At 37.2% G+C, this 16,854-nt stretch overlaps 1 protein-coding gene across 4 annotated transcripts in view; it reads right to left on the bottom strand.

Moving 5' to 3' along the window:
• The window catches only part of INO80 (INO80 complex ATPase subunit), a 109,156-nt gene that overhangs the window by 83,062 nt on the left and 9,240 nt on the right, over nucleotides 1-16,854 (bottom strand). For all 4 annotated transcript variants that reach the window (XM_077764658.1, XM_077764655.1, XM_077764657.1 and 1 more), the window contains 5 exons: nucleotides 13,311-13,431; nucleotides 11,264-11,478; nucleotides 3,568-3,621; nucleotides 2,546-2,749; nucleotides 305-500 (listed from right to left, as the gene is read on the bottom strand). In XM_077764658.1, coding sequence (XP_077620784.1) covers nucleotides 305-500; nucleotides 2,546-2,749; nucleotides 3,568-3,621; nucleotides 11,264-11,478; nucleotides 13,311-13,431 — 790 coding nt within the window. The remainder of the gene's footprint in view (nucleotides 1-304; nucleotides 501-2,545; nucleotides 2,750-3,567; nucleotides 3,622-11,263; nucleotides 11,479-13,310; nucleotides 13,432-16,854) is intronic.

Raw genomic sequence — 16,854 nt, 5'->3', positions numbered from 1 at the left:
TCTCTCTGCCCCTCCCTCACTCGTGCTTTCTCTCTCATCTCTAAAATTAATTAAATAAATAAATAAATAAAAAACATTCCCAAACTTATCATATAAACACACCCTTTTCTTTTCAAATTCTTTAATTAAAAAATTATTTTATTTGTTTATATTATTCATACTTCCCCTACTCCAGTGCAATAAATTCCCCTTTACTAATCATTACCTACTGATCCAAGACAAAACTTGCAAGAATAATGTGTATAGCCTTAGGTATGAAAAAGAGAGGGCACCCACTTCCTCTACTTCCTGATTCAGGACTCACCATAATCCTCCTGTGTGATGTTAACTACCACCCCTCCACCAATGTCAATCTGTCTTTGGGTAGAACTGTCTTCTAGTTTCCTTAAGATTTCTTCCTGGATTCCATCATGACCCATGTCTCGTTTGCGACTCATGAAATGGGCATACAACTCTGTCTGGGTTATCAGGAAGTTCAGCTTTCGTTGTTGCCTCTTGGCCTAAAGGGGAAAAAAGTTGAAAGAGAAAACAGAGTCAAGTCATCAATCACATACAAGAGGTAATTAACAGAATTCCCAAAATCCATATATAGTTTGCATATAATTCTTTTACAAATTCTCTACCTTTAAAAAGGTAAGAATTGCTAATGCACAGTTTCATTATAACCAAGTCTCTGATACTAAAAGCAAGTAATAGTCTTCACTTATATTTAATGATAACATATGTTTTGCTCTTATTTACAATATGAAAGTTTTTGTCCATTAGGCTTCTGTCTAAAATGCTTACTTCTTTACTATATCACTTTCCTAGAATGGCACAGAGACACCAACTAAACTCAGCCAATGCACTTTATTCCATAACCTAGGTGGTAGATACATGTATTTTAAAATATGTAAACATGTCAAAAGATCTTTATCATCAAACATGAAAATAAGTGACTAGGGTCTATAACGTATTCTGAAAGTCAAAGAAGAGGACAATCAAAGGAAGAAAAACACTTCCAAAAACAATGTATAGTTCATCTTTGATGATCTACAAAATATGAATACAGATCAAATACACATACACAAACACATTGTTACTACTTTGCATTAACTATTTTATAATAAAATTCATATGAAATAGAGTTGATTTATCCTTGATCTACCTCCCCAAACGAAAAACAAAAATATAGCAAGGAACTCAACCAAGAAAGGAAACTAGTCCTAAGGTATGCTATATAAAACTATACTTTCTCTTCAAGGTTTTATAGTCCCTGAGCCAGATTCAAATGAGAAGAATATCTAAAAGAGAATTTAAGAGATAATGGGAATAATTTTTCATAATGGATATAGGTACTCATGTTCCAAAGCTAAAGTACTATCAAGAAAACCTTTCTAAATTAAAACAAAAAAAGAGTAACATTTCCTTTAATTTTAAAAAAGTCAACTAATACATGTTAAAGGTAGAATAAAGTTCCATCACAAATAGTTTTATTTCAAAGGTTCCAAGAAAGACTTAAAACATAAACGTAAATGAAACTCTTTGGTTAATTATCAACAAAATTGAGAGAACATTTCACAAACCTATACCACACTATATGTCTGGCTGCTTGCAAAACTTCAAGATCTGCAACTCTCAAATGCCTCTAAATTCAGTTAAGTATTCCAGATAGCATCAAATGTTTACTAACACACTAATAGGTTTATCTTGCATGTAAAGATAAAAGTTACCCAGGGGACTTAAGAAAACTGGACAAAATCCATATTTACCCTCAAAGGCAAGATAAAAGATAGAGGATCAAGAGCTTAGAAGAGGCCACAGCTCTGCTTTGACAAGAGTACTTACTACCTATACCTGAAAGAGAACACCTCTCATCCCCTGACTGCCTTCTTTCTCCAGACCTCCATTTCCCCCGCACACAATCCAACTGGTTTGCCAATGGCAACACAATGACTTTGTCCTCTTACTCTCTCTTCTTGCTTCCCTGAACAATCTACTCACCTATATTAGCTAACATCAGGCTTCGAAGAGTACTGGCTGAAAATTAAAACAGTGAAGCAGGTCGAAGTGGGGGGATGGGTCTCAAAACCGGACCAGTTGTCTATTGTTCCTATCTGGCCCTAAATTTGGCAACCAGCCCCACTCCTCCAACAAGGAAGAAATGGCAGCCAGCACCTGGAACCAAGCCAAGATAAGCTGTAAGCTGTTTTCTATTTCTTTTGTTCATCCCTATTCTTTTTTTTCTTTTTTTTTTTTTTTCTGTTCTTTTTTTTTTTTTTTTTTTTTTTTTTTTTTTTTTTTGGTCCTCCAGAGATATAAAGAGGAATAAGACTAAAAAAGAAAGGAAAGCTTGGCATACAAAGAGAGGTGAAGGCCAAAGAGAGGGCCTTACTGAGTGATCAAAACAGAATCAGTTTACTGGACTAAAATTACTATTCTTAAAATTATGTCTTAAAATGTTTTTTTTCAACGATTTCATTAACTTATAATTTATGTAGTACACACTAATCTCTTGCTATGGCTGAGCAATCATAGTTTTCAAAATTTTATACCATTGACCTACCTCCCGCATTTCCTCATCCAACTTGCGCTGCTCCAAGGCTTCCTTCTCTGCACGCTTTCGGTGTTCCTTCTCCACCTTCTCGTATTTCTTCCAGTAGAGAAGCATCTCCTTCGTGAGGCGGCGGGCACGAGGCAAGGTCTCCTTACAGTTCTTTTGGGCCTGCAAGGCAGCTCGACGTACCTCTTTCATGCACTGGTGGGCAAGCTGCAGATGACAAGAGTACTCTCACAAAGGAGAAGGACCCAACACCACAGCCAGTTTTCCCTTAGCTCTAAACCACAGCATTCCTCAGTCTGTTCAGTATACACAGTCTTTCTATGGCCACATCTCCTTCTCCCACAGTGTGGTTCATTTCCCTGCACAGTACTAAGATCCAGACACAGACCCTGAGGTAATACACGGAATGAAAAAATCTATACACATACTGGCACCTTAGATGGAAAAAAAGTATAATGTCCGGAGATTTGTTGGGAAGTTACAAAGTACTATCATATACGTCGATAATAATAGCTAATTAATGCTCATTATATGCTAGGCACCATTCTACACCTAACATCATTAAACTAATTTATTTTTTCAAAAAAACTCTACGACATTGGTAGTATCAACATCCTCTTTTTACAGATGAAGAAAGTGAGGATGAGTGACTAGCCCAGGAAAACAGAACCAATAACATTATCTCATCTGATCTCACAGATTTCAAAGGAAGTTGTGTTACTTCCTTCTAAAGGAAGGTATTAATATTAATAATCATCATTTCTTTGATAAAGAGACTGAGCAGATGAAGCTTCCATGATCTGCCTAAGGAATAAGAGCAGGCCATGGTCTCTTCTAAAAAGGTTCAAATACCAGAAATGGGAGGAAGAGAAATTTTATTTATAAAATAGAAAACATTTATAAATTCTCTTAAGTACTACTAGAGTACCTAAGGTATTCAACCAGGTCACAAGAGACAACAAGAGCAGCAACCATAGACATATTTCAACATAACATAAAATGGGAAATATAAAACTACAATTTACCTTTCTGCTATTGGTGAGAAACAGGTTACGAGCTGAAGCTTTCTGTTTGTTGGCCTAAAATATTTAAAAACAATTATATCATTTAGGAGTCTTTTGAAATAAGATTGTGTAGACTGACACTGTCTTTTATTCAACTCCTCAAGGGTTAAAAAATAAAGTTATCCTGTGCTCGCTTCGGCAGCACATATACTAAAAACAAAGTTATCCAAATGCACCAACTCAGAACCACACACAAAGCTACTCAAGCAGCATGAAAAAGAATAAGCTAATGCTGTGCTTACCTTAAACAGTCTTCTGTCTTTTTTAGAAAGAATTTAAGTTATATTACAGGCCTGAAGTGGACGAGGAAAATATAACAAAATGCCCTAAACCCTAGCACTAACCCTAAACACTGACTCATACACACCTCTTTGCAGAGCCCATCTGTAAAGAGGCTGAGATAGCAGGCGTTGACATACAGAAATTGTTAGGAGAAGGGTAAAATAGCCTTCTGGTTGGTGATTCTATCCTCCAACCAGAACAAACCTGCTGCCACTATTAATTTCTGCCAACACTTAAGCTTCACTAAGCTTCATCTTCTCCAACAAAAATATTCCAAGGCAGACGTAACACAAGATGACTCAGCAGCCAACAAACCAGTCATGAGCTGCCAATTTTGTCTTCCAATTCAGTTAAAACAAACAAATAAAAAAACCTCAATAAAAAAACCTGATTTCCTATGATGATCCAGTTGACATAAGAGAAGACACAGCACAGGCACAGCTGAGTGACTCTGACTGTTAAAGAGCTCCCCACCCCCAATTCTGAAGAAACAGTGGGTACAAAGTTACACAGACAGCCTAACAGCCATTTCTATAAAATTCCAACCTCAGATGATCTGCTTTTGGGAATTTTTAGGCCTTTTATCAAAACTTTCTCCTACTAAATGCTTAAGCAGCTACTACCACTTAAAGGACAAAAGTCTTGGGGCACCTGGGTGGCTCAGTTGCTTAAGTGGCCAATTTTGGCTCAGGTCATAATCTCACAGTTCATAGGTTTGAGCCCCACGTCAGGCTCTGGGCTGACAGCTCAGAGCCTGGAACCTGTTTCAGATTCTGTGTCTCCCTCTCCCTCTGCCCCTCCTCCACTCATGCTCTGTTTCTTTCTGTCTCTCAAAAAATAAATGAAAATGTTAAAATTTTTAAAAAGAATCTCAAATATTCCTACTGAATTCTTGATCATCAGAAGGGCATCTTTTTTAAAAAATTATTTTTATTTACTTTTTAAGTAATCTCTACACTCAATGTAGGGCTTGAACTCATGAACCCAAGATTAAGAGTTGCATGCTCTACCTACTGAGCCACCCAGAAGGGCATCATTTTGAATTCTATTCATCAGGTACAAAGATGGTTTCCCCATATCTTCTTTCATCAAGAATGTTCTTCTATAAACTCTCTCTCCAAAAATACTTATTTATTGGCATGGGGGGAAAATGCTAATTGTAAAGAAGCATAAACATATCAAGGGATCAAAGCTAATATCATCAAATTGGAACAATGGGTCATGTGCCTCCTAATGTGACATACCAAGAAGGATATATCACTTGTTTGGTAATCCTGCCCAAAACGAATAACTCAAATCTAATCATGAGGAATCATACAAACTCAAATTCAGAAACATTGTACAAAATAACAGGCCTATACTCTTAAAAAATAAAAATGTAATGAGAAATGAAGGCTGAGAAACTGTCAGATTTAAAGGAGATTAAACAGATGTGACAACTAAATGAAATATGTAATCCTAGATTGGATCCTGGATTCCATCAGGGAATAAAAGCCATATAAAGAATATTACAGAGACAACTGATGGAATCTAAATATGGTCTGTGGATTAGATAATAATCTTTATAACCGCACTGTGGTTCTGTATGATAGAATCCCCTTTTTCTTAGGAAACACACTGAATTACTACAAGGAAGTTCAGTACAAAGTGTCAAACTATCCCTCAAAATGGGTGAGAAAAAAGTATGCACTGATATAACAAAAGCCAAGGAAGCAAACATTGCTAAGTATGAGTGAAAGATACATGGTAGTTCTTTGCATTATTCTTGCCATAGCATTATAAAACTTTGTTTTGAAGTAATTTTAGACTTAGAAAAAGGTAGCAAAAAATAATACAGAGTTCCCTTATATCCCTCCTGCTGCTTTCCCTAGTTTAGCATCTTACATTAACTAGAATACAATTATTTTAAATGTTTATTTGGGGTGCCTGGGTGGCTCAGTTGGTTGAGCCTCTGACTTCAGCTCAGGTCATGATCATGCTCATGGGTTCAAGCCCCACATCAGGCTCTGTGCTGACAGCTCAGAGCCTGGAACCTGCTTGGGATTCTGTGTCTCCCTCTCTCTCTGCCCCTCCCCTGCTCACACTCTGTCTCTCTCTCTCAAAATAAATAAACCTTACAAAAAAATTTTTTTTAAATAATAAATGTTTATTTACTTATTTTGAGAGAAAGAGATAGAGAGCTAGTGGGGTGGGGAGGGGAGGGAGAGAGAGAGAGAGAGACAGAGAGACAGAGAGAATCCCAAGCAGGCTCCCCACTGTCAGCAAGGAGTTCGACACAAACCATGGGATCATGATCTGAGCCAAACAAGAGTCCATGCTTAACTGAAGAAGCCAGTCAGGCACCCCACAGAATACAATTACAGTAAAACCTTGGATTAAGAGTAACTTGCTCTGTGAGTGTTCCACAAGATGAGCAAACGTTTCTATTAATTTTGATAAACGAGTGATGTCTTATAATACAAGTAGTACATGATGTGGAATGTCACATGATCAAAACTGCGCCAAGGGTTCTTCTCCTACCTTTCTCTCTCTCTCTTTGTGGGACTGTGGGTGATTTTCTCCTATACTCGGATGCTCAGTCACATGTCAGTGTTTGGCAGAAATCACTGATTTTTCAGAATGTTGGAAGGTGCTCCAACTGGGACTAATGTATTTTTTGTCATTTCAAAGCACCTATAGACAGTCCTTTGCTTTTCCATACAAGAATAAGGTTAGGAATGCTTTGCTTCATTCAAGGTCAGGCTTCCTGCAGATAAAGACCCTTTCCTCTGCTGCCTTATTGCCAGTTACATTAAATACAGTATATGGTAAGAGTTTAATACTGTACTGTAGTCAATATCCATGCGAGCATATATGATGGCTCCTATGCAGAAGACTCCATTGAGCCAATAGACAGCAGTGATTCTATTAGTGATAGTGAAAGTTGTCCTACACAATAATGCTCCTCTCTTGTCTCCCTGAAACCAGACACAAAGGCTTTCAAAGGTAACTGCAGGTTAATTTATTCTTCTTTGTATTTTGTATTTTATTTTATATTACAGTATTATAATTATTTTATATGAATATTTTTTGATTATGAAACGAATCATCTGAGTTTCCATTATTTCTGTGCTCACTTCAGCAGCACATATACCATTACTTCTTATGGGGAAACTCACTTTGATGTATGATGCTCCGGATTACAAGCATGTTTCCAGAAAAAACTATGCTTACAAACCAAGGTTTTACTATATTAAGAAAGGAAAATAACATTGGTAAATATTAATTAAGTTACAAGTCTTATCTGAATGTCAACAATTTCTCTACTAAAATCCTTTTCCTGTTCCAGGATCTTGTAACAGGATCCCACAACGTATTTAGTTGCTTTTCTCCTTAGTTTCTTCCTGTATGTAACAGTTTAATCTTTCTCTTATGTCCTTGACACTTCTGAAAGGCACCAATCAGTTATTCTGTAGAATTTTCCAAAGTCTGTGATTTTTTTGGTGTTTTCTCATGATTGGAATGACATTATGCATTTTGGCAAGAATACCCCAGAAATGACATGTTCTTCTCAGTGTGTCACATTACGTTCATGATGTCTACTAGTGATTACTTAGATCATTTGGATAAGGTAGATTCTATCACCTTATCATGGTAGTGACTACCCATGATAATTACTATCTTTCTTTTTGTGCTAAGATGTATATGCTGGGTGGATACTTTGTGCAAGCTCTGGTTCTCCTCTTTCATCCTCTGGTATTAGCCTTTATCAATGGATCCAGTCTGCAACAATTACTACCATGGTACTTGTGTTAATGATGATTCGCAACTTCTTTCCTATTAACTGGAATTCTACTGCAAGGAAGAGTGTGGTTCCTTCTAACTTACCTGTTGGCTTATTTATTTATAACAGTATGGCCTCACTGATACCTCTTTTATTCTATATGTTAAAATTCATTATTATTATTATTATTGATTTCATTGCTCAATTGTTCTAACTTTAGCCATGAAGAGCTCCTTCAGATTGGCTCCTGTGTTCTGACAATCTCACACTCCCCATCTTTCTTCAAGCACTTCCTTAACTTTATTAGAGAATAAAAGGTGTTGAGAAATCAAGATCTGGGTACTAGGTAACTTCATTGTTACTAGATTATCACTGCTTCTAGGCATTCTCAGCAAAGAGTTAGCTAGAAATTAAGTGTGTGTGTGTGTGTGTGTGTGTATATGTATGTATATATATATACACGCATACGTGTATATATATATATATACACGCATACGTATATGTATATATATATATATATATATACACTTACCTATGCACACACACTATATTTCTGTACACATTTAACTGTGTATATATACATATATATACACATACATTAAAAAAAAAACCATGAATTTATACTGAGAGCTCTGACTCTAATGAAATTTCAAAGACTTCACTTTAAGTGTTTCCAATAGTGAGAAACTGGCCGTCATCCACAACATATTTACTTCTTTGTTCAATTCTAGTAAACATACAGAGTAGTTTCCAAATTCTAACCCATTATTTTGTAAGAAACACTATATCAATCATAGCATCAATATACAGTTCTTTTGGTATCAAGTCAAAATATTGATTTCCTCAGTTATTTCGGGGAGTCCTTTTCTTTTCCGATCCCTGCAACTTGATTATACATTACTCATTTCTAATACAGTTAACATGTGTTCTTGATTTTTTTTTTAAGTTTATTTATTTTGAGAGACAGCATGTGTGTGCACAAGCGGAGAGGGGCAGAGAGAGCTGGGAGAGAGAAGATCCAAAGCAGGCTCCAAAAGATCAGTACAGAGCCCGGATATGAGGCTTAAACTCCTTAACCGCAAGACCATAACCTGAGCCAAAATCAAGAGTCACACACTCAACTAACTGAGCCACCCAGATACCCCATTTGTTTCTGTTTTTATTCCACTTTGCCCACATATCCTCTCAACCTAATTCCCTTCCCACACCCTGAATGCTTTTAATTGTTTTATTATGGGGATATATGAGGAGTATGTTAGAGTACTATGATTCTCAAAGTCAGCCCTACATACAAAAAGATGTACTCAAAGACTGTACCTTCATCCTGCTAACCTGCTCCCATTCCTTCCTTTCTACATTTTTCCCACCTGCCCGCTATAAGAAATCAATGCTTCAATTTCAGGTTTATCCTTCTTGAATGTCTTGCATGAGTGAGAATTTCTGTATTTTCTTATATTCCTGTTTTGCTTATATGAAAGGTTTATACTATAGATGCTTGCTTTTGTTCTGCTTTTCTCACCTGACAGTATGTCTTAGAAATTACTCCATGTCACTTCAGAAAGGTCGTCCTCATTATTTCTTTTTAACAGCGGCAGAACAATCCATTTTGTATATCTATCTACCAGAATTCAATTCAAGCCCCACGTATAGGCATTAAAGTTGTTTATTTTGTAATTAAAAATAATGCTGCAATGAGTAACTGGTTACATGTATTTTGTACTGTTGGAGGTTTAGCCTCAGGATAACTCCTAGAAGTGGAAGCTGGTCTGAAAGATAAGTGCATACGGAGATTGTTAGGTGCTGCCAACTTGCCCTCCAGAATAATGCTCTCTGATTTGCATTTCTAGCAGCAATGTAAGAAAGTGTCCCTTTCCCTATAGCCTCCTTAAAAGAATGTGTAATCATACTTTCAAATGTTTGCCATTGTGGTAAGTGAAAACTGGTATGTAGGTGTTATTTTACACTACTCCAATTATGAGTCTTTGAACCTTTTTGATGTTTAAGAGCCATTTTTGTATCTTTACGAATTGTCTATTCCCATAATTTTACTCGTCTACTATATTTGTGGTCCTTTGGCCCTCAAGTTTCAAGAGTTATTTATAAACTAGAGATAAGAGCATTTTGTGATATACAATGTAAATAATTTTTACCACTTTATCTGCTGTCTTTTGTCATGAAAAAATTTATTTCTGGGGTACCTGGGTGGCTCGGTCAGGTGACTTCAGCTCAGGTCATGATCTCATGGTTCGTAGGTTCGAGCCCTGCGTTGGGCTCTGTGCTGACAGCCAACTCAGAGCCTGGAGCCTGTTTCAGATTCTGTGTCTCCCTCTCTCTCTGACCCTCTCCTACTCACACTGTCTCTCTCTCTTTCTCTCAGAAATAAATAAAACATTAAAAAAAATTTATTTGTATTTAGTCAAATTTACCAATGTTTTCTTTCATTGCCTCTGGATGTGCTGAGTCACACTTCTGCTGTGCCAAGGTTAAATAGAAACATAATCCTTTTCCTCTAGTTTTTGTATGGTTTCATTTTTTATACTAAGAACCTTAATACGTTTGGAGTGTATGTGTAAGAAACAGATCTAATTTTGTCTTTTTCCAAATGGCTACCTAGTTGTTCCAGCACCCATTTATTAAAAGTCTATTAGTCTAGGGGCACCTGGATGGCTCAGTCAGTTAAGCGTCTGACTCTTGACTTCAGTCTTAGGTCATGATCTCAGAGTTGGGGAGTTTGAGCCCCACATCAGGCTTGCCGCTGACAATGTGGAGCCTGCTTGGGATTCTTTCTCTCTGCCCCTCCCCTGCCCGCATGTTCTCTCTCTCTCTCTCACAAAAAATTTTACATCTATTAGTCTATTCCACTGATTTGTTTTCCTATGCATGTGGCAGGACTACATTGTTTTAATTACAGAGATTTTATGGCATATTTTAATGTTTCATGTGGCTTTTTCAGTGTTCTCTAGCAATACTTGTAATCTGATTTTTTTTCTTTTGAGTTTCGTATCAATTTTTCTAAATTCAGAAAATACCGTATTCATATTTCTATTAAGGCTGCACTCAATTTATAGGGCAAGTAACTAAATAAAATGCAAACTGAGAAGGGTATAAGGACATTCCTTGTATGAAACTTTCAAGTTTGAAATTTTATCAAAATAAAATGTTATCAAAATAAAATAGCAAATAGAATGCTTACACATCTTTCTCTTGAATCATTCACATTTCTTCCAATGCCTGTGATTATTCAGTAACATTGATATAGTTGTAAATTTTCTAAAAAAATATAACTCCGCCATCTCATTTTCATTTCCTCTGTTATCATCTATTAATTTGATGTCCAATCTCTACTGCTGTAAGAAAGAACACTGCTATCCTTTCTCAGAGAGGTCTCCCTCCATTTTTTGGACAAGGAACACCACACAACTAAGTGTCTTATGAGTTCTGATCAAAATCTAGAAAAAATAGTTAACTGACAAGAGTACTATTCAGCATTATCTTAATTCCATGAGGTTAGTTTTCCTTCTCAACACTGTAAAGGTATCTCGCTCCCACGGCTCCTCTTTATAGAGGGGAGGGAGATACAACATGCCATCTATGCTGGAGGCACTCACATACCTTTGGTAGTTCCTTTTTCACAATGCTGAGCCATACTTTCCTGCGACGAGCATTGAGCTGCTCAATGGATAAGTGCTTCTTCTTGGTGCCAGGAGGTGGTGCATCATGAGAGAACTTGGCAAAGACTTTGGTCTGGTGGTGGTGGCAACGAGGAGATTCTTCAGAGGAAAGTTCTTCATCCCTTCGCCTTTTTTTCTTCACTTTTTTCAACTTGGCTGCAAAGAGAACAGACTCTGAGAATGTTGCATTTCTGCCTTTCCACAGAAGACAACCACAAACAACCTCATCACTTTAAGAAAACTCAAGGTTCCTTCCTCATTCCAGGTGAGGCTGGCAATGTTTATCTCTTTATCTATTCAGGCCAATGAATATTCCAAGAGGAAAATCTCACTACCTTGGAAACGAACACTGGATACTCCCTATGTTTACATGAAAGAGAAACACAGAATAAAACCTAAAAACTGAATTCCTGTTGAACCCAACAACAGGATGGGAGACTTATGAAGCACCAGGAACTCAAGTAATGGCCAAAAGGAAGGAAATATTTCTACTTGGCGGCAATGTAAGGTGATTAAAGAAAATAACAAAAAAAGAAAAAATGTGTTAACTGATAGGACATTAAGATCTGTGAAGAGACACCAGTCAGAGTGGCTAAAATGAGCAAATCAGAGAACTCTAGATGCTGGCGAGGATGTGGAGAAACGGGCACCCTCCTACACTGTTGGTGGGCATGTAAACTGGTACAGCCCATCTGGAAAACAGTGTGGAGGTTCCTCAGGAAACTAACAATAGAACTCCCCTATGACCCAGCAATAGCACTGCTAGGAATTTACCCAAGGGATACAGAAATGCTGATGCATAGGAGCACATGTACCCCAATGTTCATAGCAGCACTCTCCACAATAGCTAAAACATGGAAAGAGCCTAAGTGTCCATCACCAGATGAATGGATCAAGAAGATGTGGTTTATCTATACCATGGAATACTACATGGCAATGAGAAACAATGAAATCTGGCCATGTGTAGCAACATGGATGGATCTTGAGGGTGTTATGCTGAGCGAAATAAGTCAGGCAGAGAAGGACAAATATCATATGTTTGCACGTATAGGAGGATTAGGAGGAACTTGACGGAGGAACAAGGGGGAGAAGAAGGGCGGAAATGGTGGGGGAAAGGGAGAGAGGCAAACCATGAGAGACTCTTGAATGCTGACAAAAACTGAGGACTGATGGATGTGGGGGGAGGGGGGGATGGGCATGGAGGAGGACACTTGTGGGGATGAGCACTGAGTGTTATGTGGAAACTAATTTGACAATAAACTATTAAAAAAAAAATAAATTAACTTTTAAAAAATAAAAAAAAAAAAAGATCTGTGAAGAGAAAATCACACATGGAACAAAAAACTAACTGTGGGGGACGGGGTGAAGAGGATGAGAAAATACAAATTTAAACTTGGAGGGTGTGGGAGAAAGGGGAAAAGGCTTACGAGAATTTCTGAATAGAGTGTATACCTTCAGATAAACAAAATCTGACTTGTACACAGAGTTTAAAACTTTCCCTTCCTATTTCCTTCCTGATTTCCAGCTGCTTAGAGCTCAGTAAGGGAGGAAAGCATATTTCCTGGCAAACATGCAAATAAACATATGCAAGATAGATTATCTATTTTAATTTTCCACACATAGCAACAATCATAACTTATTCCCCACACTTCTGGTTGCTCTTCATACTTCCCTGTGCATAACCAACTTCTTCCTCTCCCAGAACATTTTCAACATTTGGAAGAGTGCAAAGAAGAAAGAAGAATAAAGTAACTGACTTAAACCTTTGGCTAGGAATCTGTAGTTTTACATCTTTATAATTCTAGAAGAGATCATAAACCAAATATGAAATAAGGTTAATAATACGACTTAGATAGGGAAGACTAGGGTTTTTCAGATAAAGAAAGTTTCTACTGTATGCATATGTTCAAAGTCCAAATGTACCAACAGGCTACACACCACCCTGAAACTAAAAAGAGTAAATGTGGAAGGCAGGTCAATATGCTCACCTTTAAGTTTCTTTTCCTCTTTGAATTTCTTTTTTTTGGGTCCAAGCAGGTGCCGTTGTTGCTCATAGAAAGGGTCATATGTAGAGAGCAGGCCTGCACTGTAGTACTGGTACTGCTGTAACTGAAGCAGGCAAAAACAGTGGTGAGGCTTAGAAGGGCTGGTCTGTGTTCAAAGCCTGCTTCAAATCACCTTTACTACAAAAAGTTGAGCCAAAGAAAAGCCATCATTCCTAAACACGGCGTTCTTCCCACAGAAAGACCCACAAAGATGTAGTACTTCAAAGTGAATGATTTCTTTACTTCAAAACAAAATGGATTCATCAGCTGTGTACATGGCAAGTTGCTGAAAATAACTTAAGAAAGGAAAATGCTTCATGCTTCTGAATTTCCACCAGAATATTTACTTGGTCCTGACACATATTTGAAAGATGCAATTAACTGCAGAAAGGGCTCCTCATGTTATTCATCCACAAGAAATAAATCATATTTCTATTACCAACAGGTCCTCAGATTTACTAAGGTCTGATACCTGTTATTCTGACTTTTAGTCTTCTCTTTGGTTCAGAGAGTCACCAACCATCCCAATTCACCTATTTTTTCACTCTTTATCTCCCACTAAGAGAGACTGCCAACATTATGGATAATGCCTATGTTGCCAGAATTCTAACACATGAATAATCAATTTTTCTTTCTGTCCAGAAAGAGATTCTTTCAAACAATGCATTTCAATTGATCTGCAAAGCTTACATTCATTTGCCTTATCTATTTACCAATGGATAAATATGAATATAAATTAAAATTAAGCAGTCCACTGTTGACTCTCTTTCCTAATTTGCAGCCAGTCCGAGAACTGAAATTAGGACAAAAAAGTGACATGGAGAACTATAACAAGGTCCTCTGTCAATGGTCAAAATTGAATGAGCATTCATTGAGCTGCACAGTTAATAAAACTTATAAAGTTTCCCATATGTATATTTTACTTCAATTAAAAAAAGACCAAGTAGGGGTGTCTGGTGGCTCAGTTGGTTGAGCATCTGTCTCATGATTTTGGCTCAGGCCACAATCTCGTCGTTTGTGGGATCAAACCCCACATCCAGCATACTGATAGTGTAGAACCTGCTTGGGATTCTCTCTTTCTCCCTCCCTCTCTCTGACCCTCCCTTGCTCATGCTCTTGTGTGCTCTCTCAAGAATAATTAACTACAGTTTAAAAAAAAAAAAAGACCTGGGGCACCGGATGGTTCAGTTGGATAAACATCTGACTTCAGCTCAGGTCCTGATTTTCCAGTTCATGAGTTCAAGCCCTGCATCTGGCTCTGAACTGAATAGTGTGGAGCCTGCTTGGGATTCTCTCTTTCCCCGTTTCTCTGCCCCTGTCCTGATTCCTCCCTCCCTCCCTCTCTCTCAAAATAAATAAATTTTTAAAAATGGCCAAGTATTGCAATCCCTATTAAAATATCAATAGCACTTTGAAAAAATAACACTAAAATTTGTATGGAACCACCCCAAATAGCCAAAGCAATCTTGAGAAAGAAAAACAAAGTTGGAAGTATCACAATTCCAGATTTTAAGATCTACTACAAAGCTTTAGTAATCAAAACAGTATGGTACTGGCACAAATAAAGACATATAGATGAATGGAATAGAATAGAAAACCCAGAGATAAGGGGTGCCTGGCTGGCTCACTTGGTAGAGCACATGACTTTTGATCTCAGGGTCATGAGGTAGAGTCTCATGTTGGGTGTAGAGCATACTTAAAGAAAAAATTTCAACAATACAGAATAGAGAACTCAGAAATAAACTCATCCTTATGTGGCCAATTAATCTATGTCAAAGGAGGCAAGAATATAAATAGGGAAAAGAGTCTCTTCAACAGTGCTGGGAAAACTAGACAGCTATATGCACAAGAATGAAAGTGGACCACTTTCTACCACTACAAACAAAAATAAACTCAAAATGGTTCAAAACCCTAAATTTGAGACCTAAAACTATAAAAATTTTAGAAGAAAATATAAGACAGTTATTTCTCTGACATCAGCCACAGCAACGTTTTCCCCAATGTGCCTCCCAAGGTAAGGGAAACAAAAGCAGAAATAAACTATTGGGACTACCTAAAAATAAAAACCTTTTCACAGTGAAGAAAACCATCAACAAAACAAAAAGGCAACCTAATGAATGAGAAAAGATTTTTTCAAATTATATATCCAATAAGGAGTTAATATTCAAAACGTATAAAAAACTTGTACAACTGAACCCAAACAAACCAATCAAATGATTAAAAAAATAGGCAGAAGACTTGAACAATGTCCCAAAAACATACAGATGGCCAACAGACATGTAGAAAGATGATAAACCTCACTTATCAGGGAAATGAAAGTCAAAACTACAGTAAGATTATCACCCTACACCTGTCAGAATGGCTAGCATCAAAAAGACAAGAAATAGGTGTTGGCAAGCATGTGGATAAAAAGGAATCTTTGGACACTGTTGACGGGAATGAAAATTGGTTCATCCACTGTGGAAAAGAGTATGGAGCTTCCTCCAAAAAATTACAAGTACAAATATCATTTGATTCAATAATTCTACTACTGGGTATTTACCCAAAGAAACTAAAAACACTAATTCAAAAAAATAAATGCATTCTGTTTACTACAGCATTATTTACAGTAACCAAGATATAAAAACAACCTAAGTGTTCACTGATAGGTGAATAAATAAAAATGTGGCATATATATTTATATGTATGTGTACGTGTGTATATATGTATGTATGCATATCTACATATATATATAAACTCTTCCCATTTGTGACAACGTGAATGGACCTAGAGTGTATTATGCTCAGTGAAATAAATCAGACTGAAAAAGACAAGTATCACAGGATTTCACTTGCAATTGGAATCTAAAAAACAAAAAGCAGAATCAGACCTATAAAGAGAAAAGACTGATGGTTGTCAGAGGGGAGGATGATGGGGGTTGGGCAAAATGGGTGAAAGGGAGTGGGAGGCATGGATTCCAGTTATGGAATGAGTAAGTCATGGAAATAATAGGTCCAACACAGGGAACCATTCAATGATATTGTAACACCGTTATCCAGTAACAGATGGTAGTTACACTTGTGAGCATAATATAATGTATAGAGATGTTGAATCATGATGTTATACACCTGGAATATAATACTGTATGTCAGTTATACTCAACAAACAAAACACAACAAAACAAAACAAGACCAAATATCTCAAACACCAAATGCCTAGCATTGTACTTTTAGAAGGAACTCTAAGGGGCCCCTGGGTGGCTCAGTTGGTTGGGTGTCCGACTTCGGCTCAGGTCATGATCTCACGGTTCCTGGGTTCAAGCCCCGCGTTGGGCTCTGTGCTGACAGCTAGCTCAGAGCCTGGATCCTGCTTCGGATTCTGTATTTCCCTCTCTCTCCGACCCCTCCCCTGCTTGCACTGTGTGTCTCTCTCTCTCTCTCTCTCTCTCTCAGAAAAAAATAAAATATTAAAAAAAAAAAAAAAAAGAAATTCAAAGCAAAAAAACCCA

This window comes from Crocuta crocuta, unplaced genomic scaffold, assembly GCF_008692635.1.
Source record: "Crocuta crocuta isolate KB4526 unplaced genomic scaffold, BGI_CrCroc_1.0 scaffold102, whole genome shotgun sequence".
Taxonomy (NCBI): domain Eukaryota; kingdom Metazoa; phylum Chordata; class Mammalia; order Carnivora; family Hyaenidae; genus Crocuta; species Crocuta crocuta.
Note: the sequence above shows the minus strand (reverse complement) of the source record. Positions and strands in the feature narration are given on the sequence as shown.